This window comes from Urocitellus parryii, chromosome 5 (genome assembly GCF_045843805.1).
Source record: "Urocitellus parryii isolate mUroPar1 chromosome 5, mUroPar1.hap1, whole genome shotgun sequence".
Lineage (NCBI taxonomy): Eukaryota > Metazoa > Chordata > Mammalia > Rodentia > Sciuridae > Urocitellus > Urocitellus parryii.
In genome coordinates this window covers 162,029,574-162,048,828 of record NC_135535.1, presented here as the reverse complement: position 1 = coordinate 162,048,828, position 19,255 = coordinate 162,029,574, and the positions used below count along the sequence as shown (strand labels likewise).

Sequence of the window (19,255 nt, the reverse complement as noted above, 5' to 3'; positions counted from 1 at the left end):
AAGTAGGTTGGTAACAGACAATCCATGTTAGACTCTTGAAGAAAATGAACAAGAACACATTACTGGTTTTTAAAGGTGTGGCCTAATCGTGAATGAATCCCAACCTAAGGGTGAGTGTATTCAGTCATGTTTTCCAGGACCTGTGGTGTCACATTCAGGTCTGAATTTCCCATTGAGTGGGCAGGTGAGGAGAGCAGGGTGCTCCCTGGCCATCCCAACTGTGCAATTTCTCTCCTATGCTAAACCTTTCTGATCCCTCAAGGAATGCTGGGACTTGGGGCCCAAAGATAGCTCCCAGTGACTATGCCACAGTCTCTGTGAGACACAAGGTGTCTGGTCTGATTCTGGTGTGGCAGGTCTGGGACAGTGACTGGGATTTGTCCCTGACCTCCCTAGAGGGCTATAGGGCAGGCATGAGTGGGACATTGGAGCCCTAGCATCCCACAAACCCAAAGGTGTGATCAGCAGGCCACTGCCAAAGGGAATGAGGGGGGGGGGTCCTCCAGCCTTCCCCAAAACTTAAAGCAGCAGGAAAAAAACTGAATCATGAAAGTTTCAAAGTGGGGCTTGTGGGGAGCTGTGTGTTAGGGACCTCATCCTGCCTCCCATGCTTAGGCAGCCTCTTGCCTGATGCTTGGCCACTTCTGACCTGCTGCAACCATGGATTCACACAAGCCGTGAATTTCCCCGTCAGAAGAATGGGGAGCACAGCAACTCTGTCTCCCTTCGCCACAGCAGCCCTTGGAGCCCTCCGGCTTCACTACTGGTGTTGCCAGCTTTGCAGGTGTGGGAGGGAGGGATTTAAGGGTATAATCTGGATATTAAACCCACTACACATGCAAAAACTGAAAGAGAATGACACAGGTGAGAACACAAGGCCAGGCATCCTCCTCCACGTGGGGCCTTTTATAATAGTGCACGCTCTATCCTACCTGTTCAGTGTTTTGGGATCGTTTTAAGGTTTGTATCTATCATCTGTGTTAACACCTAACTATTATGTGTTAAAACAATAGTAGTGACTTGCTCTGCAGAGAGCTGTGAACACCCACTTCTAGACTCATTGCTTGAATAATCAAATGTTTAAACTTTCATGCAAAACGTTTTCTGAATGCCATTAAATAATGTTTGTGAATATTTACTTTTTCCCCTTGGTCTAAACGTTTAGACTAAAGAAAACATACAATCAATCATTCACAACAGAGCAAAGCTTTCACACTTAAATAAATTTTCAAACATACTATACAAAACTGGGTGTTTTGGAATTAATCTTTATAAAAATGAAGCTTGCTATCATGGTACTAGGCTCTGAGGGTGTTTATACAGACTGTACAAACTAAGCAACTAGATATTTGGGATATTTGTGCAGGATCTCTTTGCAAATGAAGATCAAAGTCAAAAAGAAAAAAACAAATTCACTTTATTTTAAAGACAATGATTGGCATACAGAAGGTATGCACTAGCATAAAATAAACTTTCATGAAAAGCATTAAAATCCATTATAAATTAATTTATTAAATAGGTATTTGGTATATGTGATGGTTTTATTAGATATTACTTTTATTTATTGCCAACCCCTCCCCCAAAGTCAAAGCAAATCAGAAAATCTCATAACTCCAATTTACACTAAATAATTTATTTTCCCAAAATGTGTATGTGTTCTGAGATGTGACACATGATACAGTTCAATTGGTCATTCTCTATCAATCATAATATGACAGGACACAAGAGGCTAAAAATGGCTCATCATAATTTATTTTATGTTAAAATGTACAGCTTTTTTTGTTTGTTTTTGTTTTTTGTTTTTTTTTGAAGTAACTGACTAAAAAGATAACAGATAAATACAAGAGTGTCGCTGGCTCCTATTTTATACAAGGATTACGCCTCTCCTGCTTGGCCCTTACTGTCACCCTGTACAGGTACAAAGGCTACAAAAAAGGAAGCAATATAAACAGACACAAATAACTTTTTTGCTTTTTTACATGCGATTTGTAAGCTTAGTTTGAGCTATTCACAAGCTACTTCTCTATTTTTCCTTAAAAAATAACTCCAATATTTTATAAAGATAGAAAAATCTACAGATGGAATGAAAATGTAAAGTTAGAGGCATTTCCATAAAATAGCAACTTTACACCAAATTCACTATTTTTTTAAATTCTGCCAAGTATTTGGACATATATGAAATGTTTCAAAACCTGACAGATAAACACTGAGATATGCTTCATTCAATAAACAGAAGTCTGCATTTATAAAACAGAAAGCTGCCTTTTTCCCCAAAGAAATCTGTCACCAAAATGGAAAAGGGTCTCAACTTTACACCAAACATTTAGCAATAAAACCCTTTTGACTAACCAAATGGGAATAGCCTTTATAGCTCTTTACAGTTTTATAATTAACAAAAATATAGTTTTTTTTTTAAACCCTCAAATTAGGGCACCCTAATCAAGGCAAAAAACTTAAGAAATGGCTTACTGTTAGCACAACACTTGTACAGTACTACAAAATGCACTGTCACTAACAAAGACATTAGCGGCATGCTGAAGTGTCACCTTAAACAAAATATACAATAACTGAAATGCTAAAGGCATTTACATGGAGTGGACAGGGAAGGAAAAAAAAAGCTCTAGGTTCAATATTAAAACAGATAATCTGGGGGCTTGATATCCACATTGTTTAATGGAAGCAGGCACAACCAGTGGCTGCCTCCAAACTGTAGTCCAGAGAGGCCTTCCTTCGCAGAGAATGTCATATAAAAGTAACAGAAACAAAGGTACCAAAAAAGAAAGAGGAAAAAAAGAAAAACAACTTGTATAAGGCTTTCTGCTGCATACAGCTTTTTTTTTTTTTTTTAAATAAATGGTGCCAACAAATGTTTTTGCATTCACACCAATTGCTGGTTTTGAAATCGTACTCTTCAAAGGTATTTGTGCAGATCAATCCAATAGTGACGCCCAGTGGGTCTTGTGGACTGCCCAAGGTGTCTACCTTCTCATGTAGGACCCATTGAGAGATTGTTTGGACATGCCTGTGTTCATGTAGCCGTGGTGTCCAGGGGCTGTGTACATCATATTACTGTGAGGCGGGGTCTGCATTGGTTGCTGGGCATATGGCTGGGTTCCCATCATGCCCATCTGCATCTGCATAGGGTACTGGGGAGTTTGATTCATGTAGCCATGATTGCTGTGATAGCCACTGTTCATCATTGGCTGGGACATGCTGTACCCATTCATGGCATTGAGAGTGTTCATGTTCATATTCACAGAATTGACATTGTAGGCTGGGGCTGGCATCAGGTTCACACTCATGTTCATGCCTCTTTGCATTGTTAAAGTCCGTGCAGGACCCTGCATGGCTACAGTCTGGGAGCGCCCATAGATTTGTGACTGATGGGTGGCAGCGGCTGGTGACAGAGATGCCGACTTGGTTCTCATGGAGACATGGCCCTTGCTGGCAATCTGAGTTTGCAGTCTTTGGCTGTGGGAGATGCCAATATTTGATGCAGCCATGTTCCGCTGCAAAAGAGGCGGCGGCAGATTCATTGGAGGAGGAGTCAGGTTGGGGGGTGGGGTCATGGTAGCTTGTGCTTGGGGTCCCCCAGGGACAGAGTGTGGAGACTGAGAAAGCTGAACAAGCCCTGTGTTACTTAATGGTGTGGACAAAGAGGCACTGTTTGCATAGGAAGTCACAGCAGCGGAATGGCTGTAAGGCAATGAATGATCAATAAGTGTATTAGTTAACTGCTGCAGTTTGGCAAGGCTGAAGGTGGCAGATGGCTGTGGGTAGTGCCCAGCCCCAAAATCACTTTGACCCATTCGCTCATATAAGCCAATGTTGGCGTTGCCTGTCTCGGGGATGTCAGCCAGCTGCATCGGTGGGGTGAAGTTAGCAGCCATGCTACACTGAGCCAGCTGCTGGCTGCTGCTCGGAGGCCTCTCCACCACACAGCCTTGGGGAGACTTGACGCTGCAGGTTGGGGGAGAGCTGATGCTGGTTTGCTGCAGCATACTGCAGCTCCCGCTGATGTTGGACATCTGCTGGGTGACGGCACAGCTGCTCTGTGTCAGATTGCTAGAGGTGAGGTTGCTATAGGAGCAGCTGTTCTGTGAAGAGCCATTTCCACAAATGCTGCCACCCATGGTAGAATCATAGCTGCTTGGATTTTCGTAGTTCTCCGTTGTGCTCTCAATACTGCCCAGGTCGCTAAATCCACTATCTACAACTTGCTGTGAGTGATCTGAAACTGATGGGACATCCATCATTGGACTGGTTTCCATGTTCTGCAGAGATGGCACTGAGATGGCGCTCTGATCTGGGCTGATTTGGGCATAGCTGCTCTCTAGGGCAGGAACACTGGGACTATTGACAGAACGAACTGACTGGCCAGGATGGGAATGAACGGATGAAACTGGGCTACTGTGATCTGACTGTTGGCAATCGTCCAGTGTGGCAGCGATTTGTGGACTTTGGTCTGCGTGAGTGTAGTTTTGTAGGCTTCTACAGGCCTCTTGAGTCTCGGCACAATCCTGAAAGGTGTCATCTGGTTCCCTGTTCTCCTGGGTCAAGGACTGAACTGCCTGAACAGTCTCTGAGTCGATTTCCATGGTGGCTGTGTTTCCCTCTTTGAACTCAGAATCCACTTCGCCGTTCTTTTGGTCCTGCTTCTGTGTCTGTTCTTCTGGGGACTCCTCATCAGACTCAGGTGCATTTTCAGTATCCCCAGCAAGCTCCTTAGGCTCACTGTTACATGAAGCTGCAAGGTCAACCCCACAGTCCATCAGGACCTCTGGATTCGAATGACTAGGCTGGACACTAAGGTCTAAAAAAGCCTCCTGGTTTTCTAGGACTTCTTTGAAGGTTTCCCTTGGGAGTTCTTCCTTCTCCACTTCGGCAGACTCCATGTGACTGTCATCTTCATCATCTGCATCGTGATCCTCGTTGTGAGATGGCTCTTCATCCTCCTCTTCTTCCTCTTCATGATCATCCAAATGCACGGTGTCTTCTTTATCCATGGCGATTCCCGGTTCCTCTTTTTCCTGACTTTTAGCACTATCCTGGTTTTTTTCTATAGTTTCTTCTTCTTCTTCCTCCTCCTCTTCTTCCTCTTCCTCTTCCTCCTCCTCCTCTTCCTCCTCCTCCTCCTCTTCTTCTTCCTCAGGTTTGATGAGATCCTCGTCTGGTTTTTCGCCTGGTGATTTATTTGGACTTACAGGTGCACACACTTCTTCCTTTCTGTTTCCATCCCGAGGCAGCAGGGCTTCCACAGTCTCCCTCACCTCCTCCCCAATCCTGATGGGTGTGGGACTAGTTTTGTCTTCTGAAATCTCCTTCTGCTCTTCCACTGTGACCTGGTCATCAGGTTCCATGGGCGTTTCTGGTGGAGTATACAGATTCAATTTAAATCCGGTCTTCCTCTCTTTGTTTTGCCTCCACTTAGAAAGACCACGCTTTGTTCCTTTTGGCCATACTTGTTTGCACTTTAGAGGTTCAGGATTGTCTTTGCTCCCTTCTTTCAAGTTACTTGCATCATCATCTATTTTGTCTTAGTGGAGAGACAGAAAGGGGAAGGAAGACAAGCAAAGTTTTAGAAAGCATAGCCATGGACAACTTGAATTCCTTTCTCTAACTTAATTAGCCAGCACTGCTTTCAATTTAGCATTTTAAAAGCTGATGGTCAAGATAATCAAGACTAATGTAGAATAATATTGTTGCATAAATCAAATAAATAACTTAGGCCTGGGAAAACATCCGAGTTTAACAAACAAGACATTCTATGATGTGAAAGCCCTGAGTTCTACAACATTAAAAAAAAAAAAAGAAAATGAAATGAACTTGAACATTTAGAAAGTAAAAAATACAGGGGAATGGAATTAATGCTAGCTTATATGCAAATCATCACTGCACTAGAAAAATAACTAGAAGAATAATTCCTATATCTATCCTGAGGAAATCAACTTTTGTGGATATTTACTCGATTTAAATGATCTCAAGATGACATTATTTAATTTTCTTTGAATGTTTTCTCTGGCATAAAAATAAACTGTGTACCTCTGAAACAAATGAATAAATAACTAGATACACAAAACACAAATGTATCTGTGAATCATCATTTTTAGGATTATCTTTTTTTCTTTTTCCCTTTGGCAGTATAAGGGATTGAACCCAGAGGCTTTTTACACATGCTTTGAGCTAAATCCATAGCCTTTTTAAAGTTATATTTTGAGACAAGGTCTCACTAAGTTGTCCAGGCTGCCCTGGAACTCGTGATCCTCTGGCCTCTGCTTCCCAAGTAGCTGGGATTACAGACATGTGTCACCATGCGTGGCTTAGGATCATCATTTTTGCATGATATAACAACCTACAATACAATTACCATGCAATTACTGAATACTGAAAATACAGGTATTCTTTTCATCTCTCTGTCCACATTACATTTGGGATCAGTTTATGTCCCAACTGGAAGATTTGAAATACAAAAACAATTAGAAACACACTGTGATTGCAAAGTTCATTTTAGTTCAGGTAACCTTATTTTTCTGTGTCCATATGCATATGTGATTATAAATAAATGTTTATATAAATATGCGCAAACAAATAAATACATGACAATATATTTACACACACACAAAATAATAAATAAACATATAAAATACCCACGTCTTAACTTCTTTAGAAGATTGAAGACCACACTAATCCCCTAAAGTAAATGGCCAATTTAAAGGGAAAGCTCTATAAAGAGCAATAGTCTTATTAGAAATTCTCTTTTTGGCTAGATACAGTGGCACACTCTCCAGCCATTTAGGAGGCAGGAGGATAAAAAGTTTGAGGACAGCATTGGCAACACAGCAAGACCTTGTCTCAAAAAATAAAAAAAGGAAGATCTTGGAAGGTAGCTCAGTGACAGAGCATCCCTGAGTTCAATCACCAGTACTCCTCTGCTCCCAACCACTGGCAAAAACAAAACAAAACAAAAAAATTAACAATAACAAAAAACAACAGCATCAAACACTATTTTGGAGAACAAAAATAAGATCTAACAACTGAGGAAGAGAGATCCTTTGTGCCAGAATGGAGTGATTTCTAATCCAGTCAGTGCCGGGCAGGGTCAGCTTTAGCTCGTTTACATAATAAAAGGACTACATATAAATTTACCTGCCAGCATGTTATGTTGAAATTAACTAATTGAAAAAAACATATTAGATGTAGAATGATCTTGGCTGGAAGTGCCAAGTACTGGGCCTGAGTTGTCAAGTTGAGATGTTCAGATTATTTTCTTTATATTCATAATGGCAATATGGCCATACCAATGACCACAGAATCCACATTCTTACTCTACATGCTACTGATCCTACCAGTAATTTTTTTTTTTTTTGTGGGGGGCAGTGGGGGGAGTTACTGGGGATTTAACCCAGGAGAGCTTTATCACTGAGCTACATCCCCAGTCCTTTTTATTTTCCATTTTGCAACAGGGTTTCCCTAAATTGCTGAGGGCCTTGTTAAATTGCTGAGATTGGCCTCAACCTGCTATCCTCCTGCTTTAGTCTGGAGTTGCTGAGATTATAGGTATGTGCTACACACCTGGCAGTCCTACTAGCTTTTGTAGGAATACCTCCCTAAATCAGAAGATGAATTTCCAGAGGGAACAAGATCCAGAAGGGTATAATATAGCCACAAAGGATTCCTAAAAGTCAGTAGCACAAAGTGGAGAAGAAAGGCAATGATAATTCACCTACTGACTCCTGAGAATACAGCCAGGAAGTGGAAGTAAATCTCAATCTCCACACACACAAAGGAGCTCTCAGTCTGCAGTCTGATGCTGTTTATGTGTTCATTTGTTTAAAGAAACAAAAGAAAAGGGCTTGGTCTCTCTATACCCAGGATTAAGATGTCTTTCTCTCAGCAAATATTGTATGCCAATTATAGTGTTCCTTTTGAAGTAAGGAAGTCAAGAAGGTGCTAACTTGGGTTCTTAAAACTAACTTTTCAAATGCTAGAGTGCAACCTGTGGTTCCCAGGCAAATGAGATGGTTTGTTCCCAGACTGGAACAAATTTTAGATGGAGTCATTTCAGCTGAAGAGAAACGATCCTTATAAAGCCTCATGATTCAGCTGGGAGTACAAGTGCCCAAACTGAGTGCTTTTAAACAGCACAAAGACAATTCAATGGTAGTTTGGTAAGTTTTTTAGAGGACGAGGAAAGGATATCCATGTCAACTTCAGAGGAAAAACTATTTCCTGATTTCTATAATATCCAATATTATCAAAGCTAATATTGATGGTGTGGATGAGTTCATATGATTCTTGATCATAATATCCTCAGATACTACTGATGAGTAAGATATACCTCTAGTTTACTAATAACTGTTTTCTAGGAAAGGAACTATTCTCATTCAATTCCCACACTGATGATAATATATACCCTGATTTCTACAACATTAAATGAAGAAAAGTACCTGTTAGAATCAAGGAAATGCAGTGTGTTTCTTATTGACAGACTTCAAATTTTTTGAAGCTAAGCCAGTTTCTGGAAAGACAAACCCACCCACAGGAACATTCTGGTCTTAGTAGTTGTTAACATAAAATCCCACTGCAGGGAGAAAGGACAGATGAGCACTTATTTCAGGTGTGATGATATGACCTCCCAGATGCCTTTAGTATTACTCCAGGAGCAAGTCAGACTAACAGTCGTAGGGTAAGGTTTTTATAACCCGCTACTTACTTCTACATGGGTCAGCATTCTTAAAGCAATGATTGTCTTTTCCTTCCTCTTCCTCTGTTTGTCTTTTCTTCCCAGGCTGATGTTGGAATGCTTTTCTCAGAACTGGCTTCCTGCCATCTTCCTCCACTTCGATCTCACAGGTAGGCTCCAGCTGCGGCATTGGCCTCTCTTCATCTGAGTTGTCAAAGGGCTCATTCAGTACTTCTGTCGTCTCAGAAATGGTCTCAGTTGTTACACTGCTGTTGATCCTCCTGCGTTTACGACCCCTTTTCTTCTTTAGTACAAAAGGCCTCTGAAATTAATTCCAAACATAATACATAAGAGCTCATGAGAAATTAAATGGTTGTGTCGATATGCAGCAAACATGTATTGAAAATGCGCCTGAGAATCTTGCATGTAAAGACTTCTGTAAATGCCTTTGTACTTAACCTTCCATTTGATGTTTAACATCCCTCTCGGGCTACAACTACAGAGGCAAGTGTTTTCCAAATAAAACAGTTGTTTACTCAAGCAGATGCTTCGAGAGGGCACATCCTAGCAGCTTGACTGTATATTTTAAAAGCTAAGCTTTGTTATTCTAGCATGTATTTTCCAAGTGGTACTTGTTGGCTTCAATATCCTAAACATCATAGATCTTTTTTAGGGCACCATGAACCCCAATGTTTCTTTAATGTTGCAATAATTAACTAGCCACTGAGTCACTCATTTAATACTTGGTAAATGTTCAAGGGACAACTACTACATGCAAAATACTAGGGAAAACATGATGGTGTACAACACTGGCTTACTTGTCCCATTTCATAGGACTTCAAGAACTATGAAAGGGGAGGAAGAAAAGGGTACTCCAAGAAAGTATTATTCTCCTGCTTAAAAAGCCCACAAGGTTGTGTACTGGTAGCTGCTAAACAATTGATAATTCTGCTAAATATTTTAATATGAAAGGCAGCTAAAAAAAGACAGATTTCTATTCTCCATGTAAGATATAAAAATATTTCTTCTATTTGTACTATAGTTTGGCACAAATGACTCCAAAATCGTAATAAAAATGTTTTCCAAAGTGAAAAAGTATTTAATAATAAAAAATTTAAATAAAGGAATAACAGGGGGCTGGGGATGTGGCTCAAGCGGTAGCGCGCTCGCCTGGCATACGTGCGGCCCGGGTTCGATCCTCAGCACCACATACAAACAAAGATGTTGTGTCCGCCGAGAACTAAAAAAATAAATGAATATTGAAAATTCTCTCTCTCTCTCCTCTCACTCTCTCTTTAAAAAAAAAAAAAAAAAAAAAAAAAAGAACCAAGCCGAAATTTAAAAAAAAAAAAAAAAAAAAAGGAATAACAGGTAGATTTGCTGTTAAAATGTAATCTGTCAATAATGAGTCCCCAAATTGTTGGAAATACACTGCAAAGAAAGGTTCAACAAATCTGGTTAAAAGCCAACCTCTAGATCTGGGAGTATACCTCAATGGTAGAGCTCTTGCCTATCATGCGCAAGGACCTGGGTTCAGTCCCCAGTTTAAAAAAAAAAAATGAAAAAGCCAACCTTCAGGTAAATCGTATCCAAAAATTATTGTCTTACATTTTTAATGCTTTGAATGTTTTTGACAAACACACATAGGCCTGTTAATCATATTCTGTAATTTAACATTTGTGGTTATTAATCACCCTCCCGTCTGCCTGCCCTCCCAAACCACTTGAATTTTCCCAAACAGAAGTGTAGAAAATATAAAATAACTGATTTCCTTAAGGTTGAGTCCATTTATATGGTAGTCCACGTCATGCCTTGGATGATTCTGGGTTGTGATATTTTTAGGACAAGTTTCTCTTGTTATATACATAATGAGAATGAATGCATTCTCCTTGTAAGAAATTAAAACATTATTCAGAAGCCTGAAGTCTACTTCATGGATGTTCCTTATTACCACCTCTCCACAGCTACCCTCCCACTAGTTGCCAGGGTTAGAAGAAAGCACTGATCTGGGAGTTAGAGTGGCAAGCTGCCTGACAGACACTACATAGCAGTGGCCTTGGAGCAGAGACTTACCTTGTATCTTTTGTTATCTCTATTTGTTTTGGCTTTACTAACAAAACCAGACAGATACTGCTTACAAAGATATCAGATCTGGGAAAGCAATTACCTAAAAAATCAATTGTTTACTTTCTATACTACTGGAGATGAGATGGTATAATTTAGAAAAACCACCAGGCTACTAAGATATGAGGAATTTCATTAATGTGCCATAGACCACAGATGCAAAACATCAGCCCAAAGGGCCCCAAATACCTTCTAACAATTCTATACTGAGAACAAGAGAGAAGCAGCAGCAAGAGCACTGGGCTTTGAATGAGCTCTTGGACTCCTTAGGCTTTGAAAGGTGGTTGAAGTGCTCTCTGGGGCCCCTTTTCTTTCTCATAACTGGATTCTACTCTTGCAGACCAGCAGGTGGCAGTGACTACTAGACTAGGAAGCTGGCCTGTCCCTGGCCTTAGCACCAGTAGACACAATCATGACTGTAAGATAATTGATTATGATATCCAATCAGTGAGACTGGTACACTGAAACTACATCTAAAGTAGAGAGTGAAACAAATAGCATATTGTTGGCAATGACAAAGAAGATTTGACTGAAAGCTGCTCAGACTGAAATCTAAATAGCACATACCTTTCTCTTTATGGCAACTGACTGTGGTTTAGTCAATCGTGGGGGAGAGCTTTGAATATTTTCTTCTTCCTCTTCCTCATCTTCCTCCTCTTCCTCCTCATCTTCTTCCTCTTCTTCCTCTTCCTCCTCCTCTTCCTCCTCCTCCTCTTCTTCCTCCTCCTCCTCCTCACTGCTCTCTTTAGATAGCTCCATCAATTGCCCTCGTTCGCCTGCCACTGGCCGGCTCTCCGGGGAATGCAAATATTTATTTTTTGATTGTACTTTTGCAGGTGATTGCCTACTGTTAGCTCTAGATGACAGGATTTCTTGCTCCTCCTTTTCCCAGCAGCTAGCTTGTTCCATTAGCCGCTCAGCCTAAAGGGAAGGGTAAAAATGGCGGCTGGTGAGAGGGAAGTTATGTAGCCAGAACCTCTAAGGATCAATGGCAAAGGGACTCTAAGTGAGTTCTGATCAGGACAGTTAGCCAGCCAAGCAAATTCCAGCTGCATCATCTCAGGACCCTTAGCATCAGTTAGGATAACAAATCAAAGAAGATTGGGTTTCATGGGATATTTAGCAGTATTAATGATGCAGCGAATTGATTTGAGTCCTTTATCACTACATTACATGCTCACTGGCATGGAGCACTTTAAGCAAGTTCATAAACACAAAGAATCGATTGACATTGCAGCCTTGGAGCTCAGCACCAAATCTGATCTGATTACATGCTGTCAGTAGTGAAAAATGCTGCTTTGTGATCAATGATAAATGTTTCATTTTCATACTCAATTCAATAAAATTATCATGTCTTACCATGCAACCTCAGTTAGGATAAATTAGTGCCATATCATTTCACAAGCTCTCTATATTTCCAAGCCTTTGACAATGATGTTAATAATTTTCTTGGTTTAAGAGAACTCTAAGATTGAAGTTACACAACTTAGGATGATGAAGTCAATCATTACCTCTTTTTCGGCTTCTCGCTCTTCTTCCGAAACTGCAGCATTAGAAATTAAAATTGGGGTCCACCTCAGACTCTCTGGATCAAGTTCATTGGTTCGGGAACAGGTTTTCAGCTTTTCCATGTGGCCCAATATCAATTTTTCCCTTCTAATGATGACAAATCTATAATGTGATAAGGCAGAACAAATCACAATCAAAAACTAAAATTTTACTTCATCTTCACACACTGATATACTAATGCTAACACTGTGTGGGTTAGGGGGAAAAATCAGAAAACACATCAATTAAAGGGTAGAATAAATTGAAATACAAACAGCAAAAAGATCATTTCATGATTTCTTTATGAAAAAACTTCTGATAATATCACCAAGGAACCACTGATTTTTTTTTTACATTTTTTAGTTGGACACACGATATCTTTGTTTTATTTATTTACTTATTTATTATGTGGTGCTGAGAATCGAACCCAGTGCCTCATGCGCGTGAGGCAAGCGCTCAACCACTGAGCTACAACTCTAGCCCCAGAACCTCTTATTTTTAACTGGAATACATGTGCTAGGGAACCTCTCCAGTATGAGGTGTTTGAGAGATAGTGTAATGTCCAGGGCCTGGGGACTGACCTGCCATCTCTCTTGTCAATCATGTGGAGGTGCTGCAGAGTGGTGGCGATGTCATGTGGGCACATGCCCGTGGCTCTGCTAATCGCCTTGATGCTGATGTGCCTCTCATGGTGGTGGTAGAGGTATTCTAAGATGACGCTCTTCCAATAGGCCAGGTAGGAGAGTCGGCCCAGATCAGAGAGTGGTTTTTCAGGAGACCCTGCTTGGCCTTCTCTTCTAGAAAGCAAATAGCCTAGGGCAAAAAAAGCAAAGGGCCACTCACTGTGGTGTTTCCAGAGCTAGGAACAGGAGCCACCAGAAATAATACAAGTAGCAACAAAGTAAAAACATTACATCAGTGAAGTTCGTCTTTTTATATATGCAGCCTCTTCCCAGTTACAGTGATCTGATCCCTAGGAAGTTTATGCTTCTGAATCTTATGTAGTGGCACCATAAGTCAATTCATACAGCCAGCAGTAGCATTCCAAACACATCATGACATATTTAACAAAGACTGAAAGTTAGGACTGAAGACATTACTTCTGGTAAGTTTCAACATCTAAGTCTCCTGCAACCTTTAAATTCCTTCAAAACTCAATGTCAGGCGCTTACTCAGAAATCCTGTTGAGGGACCACCCCAAACATTAATGGGCAAGTTGTTTTCCACAGGAAGGACCTAATGACCCTTTGACAGCTGGGTCTTAATAAACAAGAAGGGCCTCCGTTGACTTAGAGTCTATATTGCCTGTTATGTTTAACTAGCATTTAACTAGCCGGGTGATCTGAAGCTCTGTTTTAGGACTAATAAAAGAACGCCTTTCAAGTCAACCCTGCAACTGACACTGGCTCCACTAGCTCTATTTTCACCTCTTTCTGGAAATTAATTTGTAATCCAAACTCAGAATGTTGTCCTAACAAATTAAAAAAAACACACACAAACACACACACACACACACAAAGAAAAACAAACAAAAATAACTCCTTGAAATATTTCACGCATACTCTGAAAATCCCTGAGCCTGTTATGCTTTTGAAGGCATTCTACAGCTTTACTGTGAAGGTTCCTTGGCAAAGCAACTTTGAAATGAGAAAAACTTTAAATCCACTTGAAGGTAATGAATGAAAGCTGGCGGCTGTCGTGGTAATTAAGAGCCACTTATGGAATGGAGAAGAAATGTGGTAAACTAATGATGTCTACCTTGCTCTAATTATCTATTTCAACAGCCTCACCTTCATGAACTTCCTAAATTTAAACAAACATCAACCACATACAGTAGGTGGCAGCAATTACAAAATCATGCTGCTCTGTAAACCACCCAAATCTTCAGCATTTTTTCTTCTTTATCTACATTTTCAAAATGGCTGCATTCAAGAATTTTCTCAATTTTAGTTTTTTTGTTACAAGGAGAAATCAATGGCTCTGATGCATATTGCTGCCTCTCAAAAATCACTGTAAATAATGCAGAAATATAGAACAAGAAATTCAACCTGGACCCCATAGGGGTATAATCACAGCATTTTGCATCTTGATAGCTTTAATCTGAATGCCATTAAAAAGAACAGTCATAAATTCAACATTAGGTTTTTCTGAAGTCTTTTGACTTATTTGTCTCTTTAATTCATGTTTAAGAGTAAAGTATTTTATTGAATGCAAACAAGCACCACAACATTTCACAGTCAAACCACTGTCGACGTCACCCGGCTCCAGACTGAGGCTTTCAACAGCAGTGTCAGGAATGCTAACATCAGTGGCTGCTGTGCGGAAGCCAGCCCATATCATGCCCTATCAACACAGGAAAGAGCACTTTCTCTGTGGTCAGAGTACTAAGGGAGCCCAAATCTCAGAACACAGATAATTGGCACATCTGTCACCTGCCTCCTAAGTGCTTGGCCCATGCTGAGAAATGTACTCAGTCAGCTGGAAGTCCCAGCTCTCTACTCCTGGTGGTGGTGGTGGGGGGAACCATAGAACCATGGATAAGGAACTGCTTGCTGTCCGTCCATGAGACCCCACAATTAAAAGTCCCCTGCAGTGGCTATGGAAGTCCTTAGGCCCTCACGGGTTTTTATCTGAACTCCACAGAAAGCCTCCCTTTAAGCTTGGCAGAAGGATATCTGTACAACCAAGAGATTCAGAAGGTGGTCCTGAGCCTTCCCTATCTTACACTCCCCGTTACAAAGGGCTACCTTACCTAGGAAGCCTGTGTTCTTTGTTTTGTCTACCCTTCACACCGTCCTTACTCTAAGCCCCCCTTCCCACGGTCCTTACTCTAAGCCCCCCCCCCCATTTTACCTAGACGTTCCTGTTTTTCACCTGAAGGTTGAACAGATATACCTTATCAGGGCCTGGGCTAAATGGGTGAGACCACTGAAGCTGACAGGCAACTGGGGTCTTAGGGAACATTTAGGTACAAACCTTTCAGCACCTGCTGCTTCTAGCACATTAAATGGCTGTCTCCTGAGACATTCTTTAGACAACAACTGTAGCCTGTGGCTGACACTGCCACGGGAGTCCAGGTGACCAGCACACTGAGTCCATTGGTCTTTCCCAGCAAACACCCTCCTAGTTTGCAAGCAAGGATAGGGATGAAGTGGGGAAACTACCAACACATGCCAAGGGGACACTTTCCTAGGTGCCGGTGAAAAACAACTGGAAACCCAAACTCCAAAAATCAGAACACATCAGGTGGGTTTTCAGGAATGATGTGCACCAACACTGTAGACTAAACAAGGACTGTCTGAAGGCTCCTCTTGGATTCGAGAGACCATCAAGGAATTCAAAACTGGTGGGAAGAAAGGACACTTCTGAAAAGAGTCATCTTGAAGTCAAAGTCTCCTCCTGAAGGAGGAAGCTTTGGGTTTAAATAAATTCCACCAGAACAATCAAAATGACCACAGATATATTCCTTATTCCTTACTAGTTAAGGGAAATCACTTGTAATTTGTTAATCTACATAGTATAGAAGAAAAGGGTGTTGGATCTATTCTGTTGTGCACTAGATTGATGGAAGTTAGAATCCAAATGTTACCTGCAGCAGGCACCTGCCTTCACAGAGGCTGCAGCTGCTGGCACTTCACTACTGACATTCTTAACATGGGATTTTAAATAATTTTGTTTCTTCCTACTTTTTCTAGGCTCTTCAAAGAAAAATTATGATATAGCCTATTGACAGAATAATTTTTGGTAAGAACATTTTACTTATTGAGTAATTATAGAGGTGTGGTGGTTTAAGTTACAGCTCTTAAATTTAACTTACCAAAAAGATTCCAAATAATTGATCTAAGATGCAGGGAAATAAAAAGCACTTATCTTGGAAGCCGGTGTATTATCCTGAAGCATCTGAAACAAGTACAATACACCCCTGGTGAATAGATTCCCATGGCGCGCTAACACCTCTCCTTAACTCAGGATACTTTCAATCAGAAAGCCTCAGCTACTCCTGGGGAAACCTAGCTAATTCAGATGGAAAACAAAGTGATATGTAGAGGACAAATCCCAGTAGCTGCAGTATAATTAATCGCTGGTGAAATTATTCCCTTGAACTTGCCTGTGAGCCAGGGGTGCTGGAGAACAGCACTTACTCGTGAGTAGGAGCTTGTAATTGAAAACCGAGTGGCCCATAAACCCCTCACCCACATCAACTATTTTGAAGCTGGCTTCCTTATTTGCTTCACAGGAACTACTTAACCAGGGGAAAGTGAGGTCTGAGTGTTGGTTTCAGAACCACACACTTAATTAAAAAAAAAAATATCAAGGTGTCTGTTTGAAGAGACAGAAGAACAATGTGATCTCTACAAGGAGGAAGCATTTTAAGCTGTACTGCATGGGACCCAGGTGTACCTCACTTCTGTTGAGGCTGACCTACTTGCCAATTCTCATGTTACCAGCCCTGATCCCCTGGGCTTGAAATGGTTAACTTCCTCCCAGGGGGGAGAGAGAGAGAGAGAGAGAGAGAGAGAGAGAGAGAGAGAGAGAGGAAAAAAAATTTTTTTTAAAAGTGGCAGAGAGTTGCTTTCATGTAGCCAGATTATGATAAGAAACAATAAAGTCAAGGTCAAGATTTGTTTTAGAAGGCCCAAATCCTCAAATTAACTTAACTCCCAGCATAATAACTGAAAAGTTAATCCTCATTTATATGAAAATTCCTTGCTTTTAAAAGAATGATAGTCAAGATTGTAGAGTGGACCAAGAATAGAACACTGTTCTTACACAAGCCTGTGGATATGGAGACGGGTACACCTTACAATGGTGGCCACCCTTCATCCTTGCATGCCTCCATCTTCTACTACCTGAAACCAAGCCATATGAACTTCCTTAAACCCCAAAGTGTAAACTTTGGCAAGCTACTCACTCCCAACTCCCATCTGTCTGGATTATGTGAGTTCAGGGTCGCCAGCTGCTTTTAGGAGAAGATAATCTTTGAGGATTACACACCTTTCATCAGACACCTGTTTAGCTCAGCAAACCCCGGTGAAAGGCCCCATCAGTAGACAGCACTGGGTTTGCAAGCCTGGGAACCGACACCAGACCAAGGATTTATGGCAACTCTTGAGCAGAGGAAATCTGACGACTCTAACCATGTAGTTTATGCTTGGAGAGATGGCGATTCGCTGGTCTATGCTCATCTGTTACTGGTTTCTGGGGGTGAGCAGCACTGTGACCAAGTGGATGAATGAATGGCATTTTAGCAGTTCAAATTCTTGACAGGCTATCTATGTCTCCTTGTTTAAATTTTGTGGTGATTTTGCAATTAGTGCAGAATGAAGCTGAGCCCTAGCTCTCAGTGTTTTAAGAGAAGAGCGTGCTCTAAATGATCTGTGACCTGTCTAAAATCTTATGCTTTCTATTTATTAGAGGATACATACAGATGCCTCCCTGGTAAAAATGGACATTTTGAAAAAAATATTTTTTAATTTAAGTTATTGGTTTTAAAACTGGAAGTTTAGGACATCTTTCCTATAATCCTATGGGCCTGGTATAATTATGTAACAACCTGAATAAATACTGCTTCTCAAGATCCCAAAGTGTGTTCTTTCAGACCCACAGCATTAGCATCACCTGAAATCTTCTAGAACTATTAATTTTTAGACTAGATGGGGAGACTGAAGATTCACAAGTGGGTAAGATCTCACCTGGCTCCAAGCTGGTAGAGAACCGGAGAATAGACTCTCCAACAACAGACTGAAAGTTAGTAGAGGCCATTGAATGGCTAAATTGCCCATCCTATGTACTATGCTTGTGCTTCTAACCTACATTGTGCAAACAAATCATTCTTGCTAACACATGAATCCTGATTCAGTAGGTTTTGGGGAATGTCCCAAAAGTATGTATGTAATTCCAACAAGTTCCCATATCACGAGCCATACTTGAACAGCAAGGGTTCTAGGACAAGAACCAATTGGTTCTTGGAAATCTTGATCTAGGACCACATCACATTTTAAAGTTCTTTATGATTCTGAAGAACCTTTGTTTATACTGGCTATAACTACTGATTTTACTGAGAAATGACAAATACTTGTTAAGGAAAATAGTGACAAGACAGGCAATGATTTACATTTTTTAAAACCTCTTCAATGTCTGGTTTGAGACCTGAATGGAATCCAGGGCCCTCCATGCACCAGCCACGTGACTTTGGGTAATTTATTGAGTCTCTCAGTGGTGGTCAGGATCCTCCTCTGTAATGTGCAGATAATAATCACACTTATTTCTTACAGTTGTAAGAATGAAATAAGTTAAACAGTGTTTGGCCTATTACAGTAGCCCTGTGTTAGCATTGGCTTTTATTAGTATTTAGCAAATTCAATGAATGAAATCTCAAGGTGATCACCTGGGCAACCAAATATCCTTAATGTAGGGGAAAGAAAGAAAATTTGGATGGAAGAAAGGAGGCAAATTGCTTTATACAGTCAGATTGAGAGGACCCTCCTTGTCCTACTTTTACATGAGGTTATCTGAAACCCATCCCACTCCCTTGGTCAGAAGTTCCTCTACCATGCCTTTCTCTTTTTCCCCATTTCCAGTTAACCAACCAAATATAAATTAAATTAATGGAAGGAAGAGGCCATGAAAAAAAAAAAAAAAAACAACCCTGCTTTAGGAATATTCTCAAGAAATTAGCTTAGGCCAGTTAGCTTTTAAGTCCTTGATTTCCAGGACTATCCTTAGGAAATAGCAATCCCTTCAGATTACAATAATAATGACTGCTTAGGGTTTCTGCAGAACCCAGAGATAGGCCAAGACATATGTAACAAAGGCCCAACTATTCTAAAAGACTCAAGTGTGACCCTAGGAAAATGGCATAAGCCAGTGAAATGCAGGGAGTCAGAGGATCTTCAGGGA

The 19,255-nt window shown here is 40.8% G+C and overlaps 1 protein-coding gene across 3 annotated transcripts in view; it reads right to left on the bottom strand.

The window, feature by feature from the left end:
- Positions 1–2,276: 2,276 nt before the first annotated feature.
- Positions 2,277–19,255, bottom strand: part of Kat6b (lysine acetyltransferase 6B) — a 185,232-nt gene continuing 168,253 nt past the window's right edge. For all 3 annotated transcript variants that reach the window (XM_026390192.2, XM_026390193.2, XM_026390194.2), the window contains exons 14-18: positions 12,937–13,168; positions 12,319–12,478; positions 11,375–11,728; positions 8,714–9,005; positions 2,277–5,536 (exon numbers count right to left, since the gene is read on the bottom strand). In XM_026390192.2, the coding sequence (XP_026245977.1) occupies positions 2,979–5,536; positions 8,714–9,005; positions 11,375–11,728; positions 12,319–12,478; positions 12,937–13,168 (3,596 nt within the window). In that variant the 3' untranslated portion in view covers positions 2,277–2,978. The remainder of the gene's footprint in view (positions 5,537–8,713; positions 9,006–11,374; positions 11,729–12,318; positions 12,479–12,936; positions 13,169–19,255) is intronic.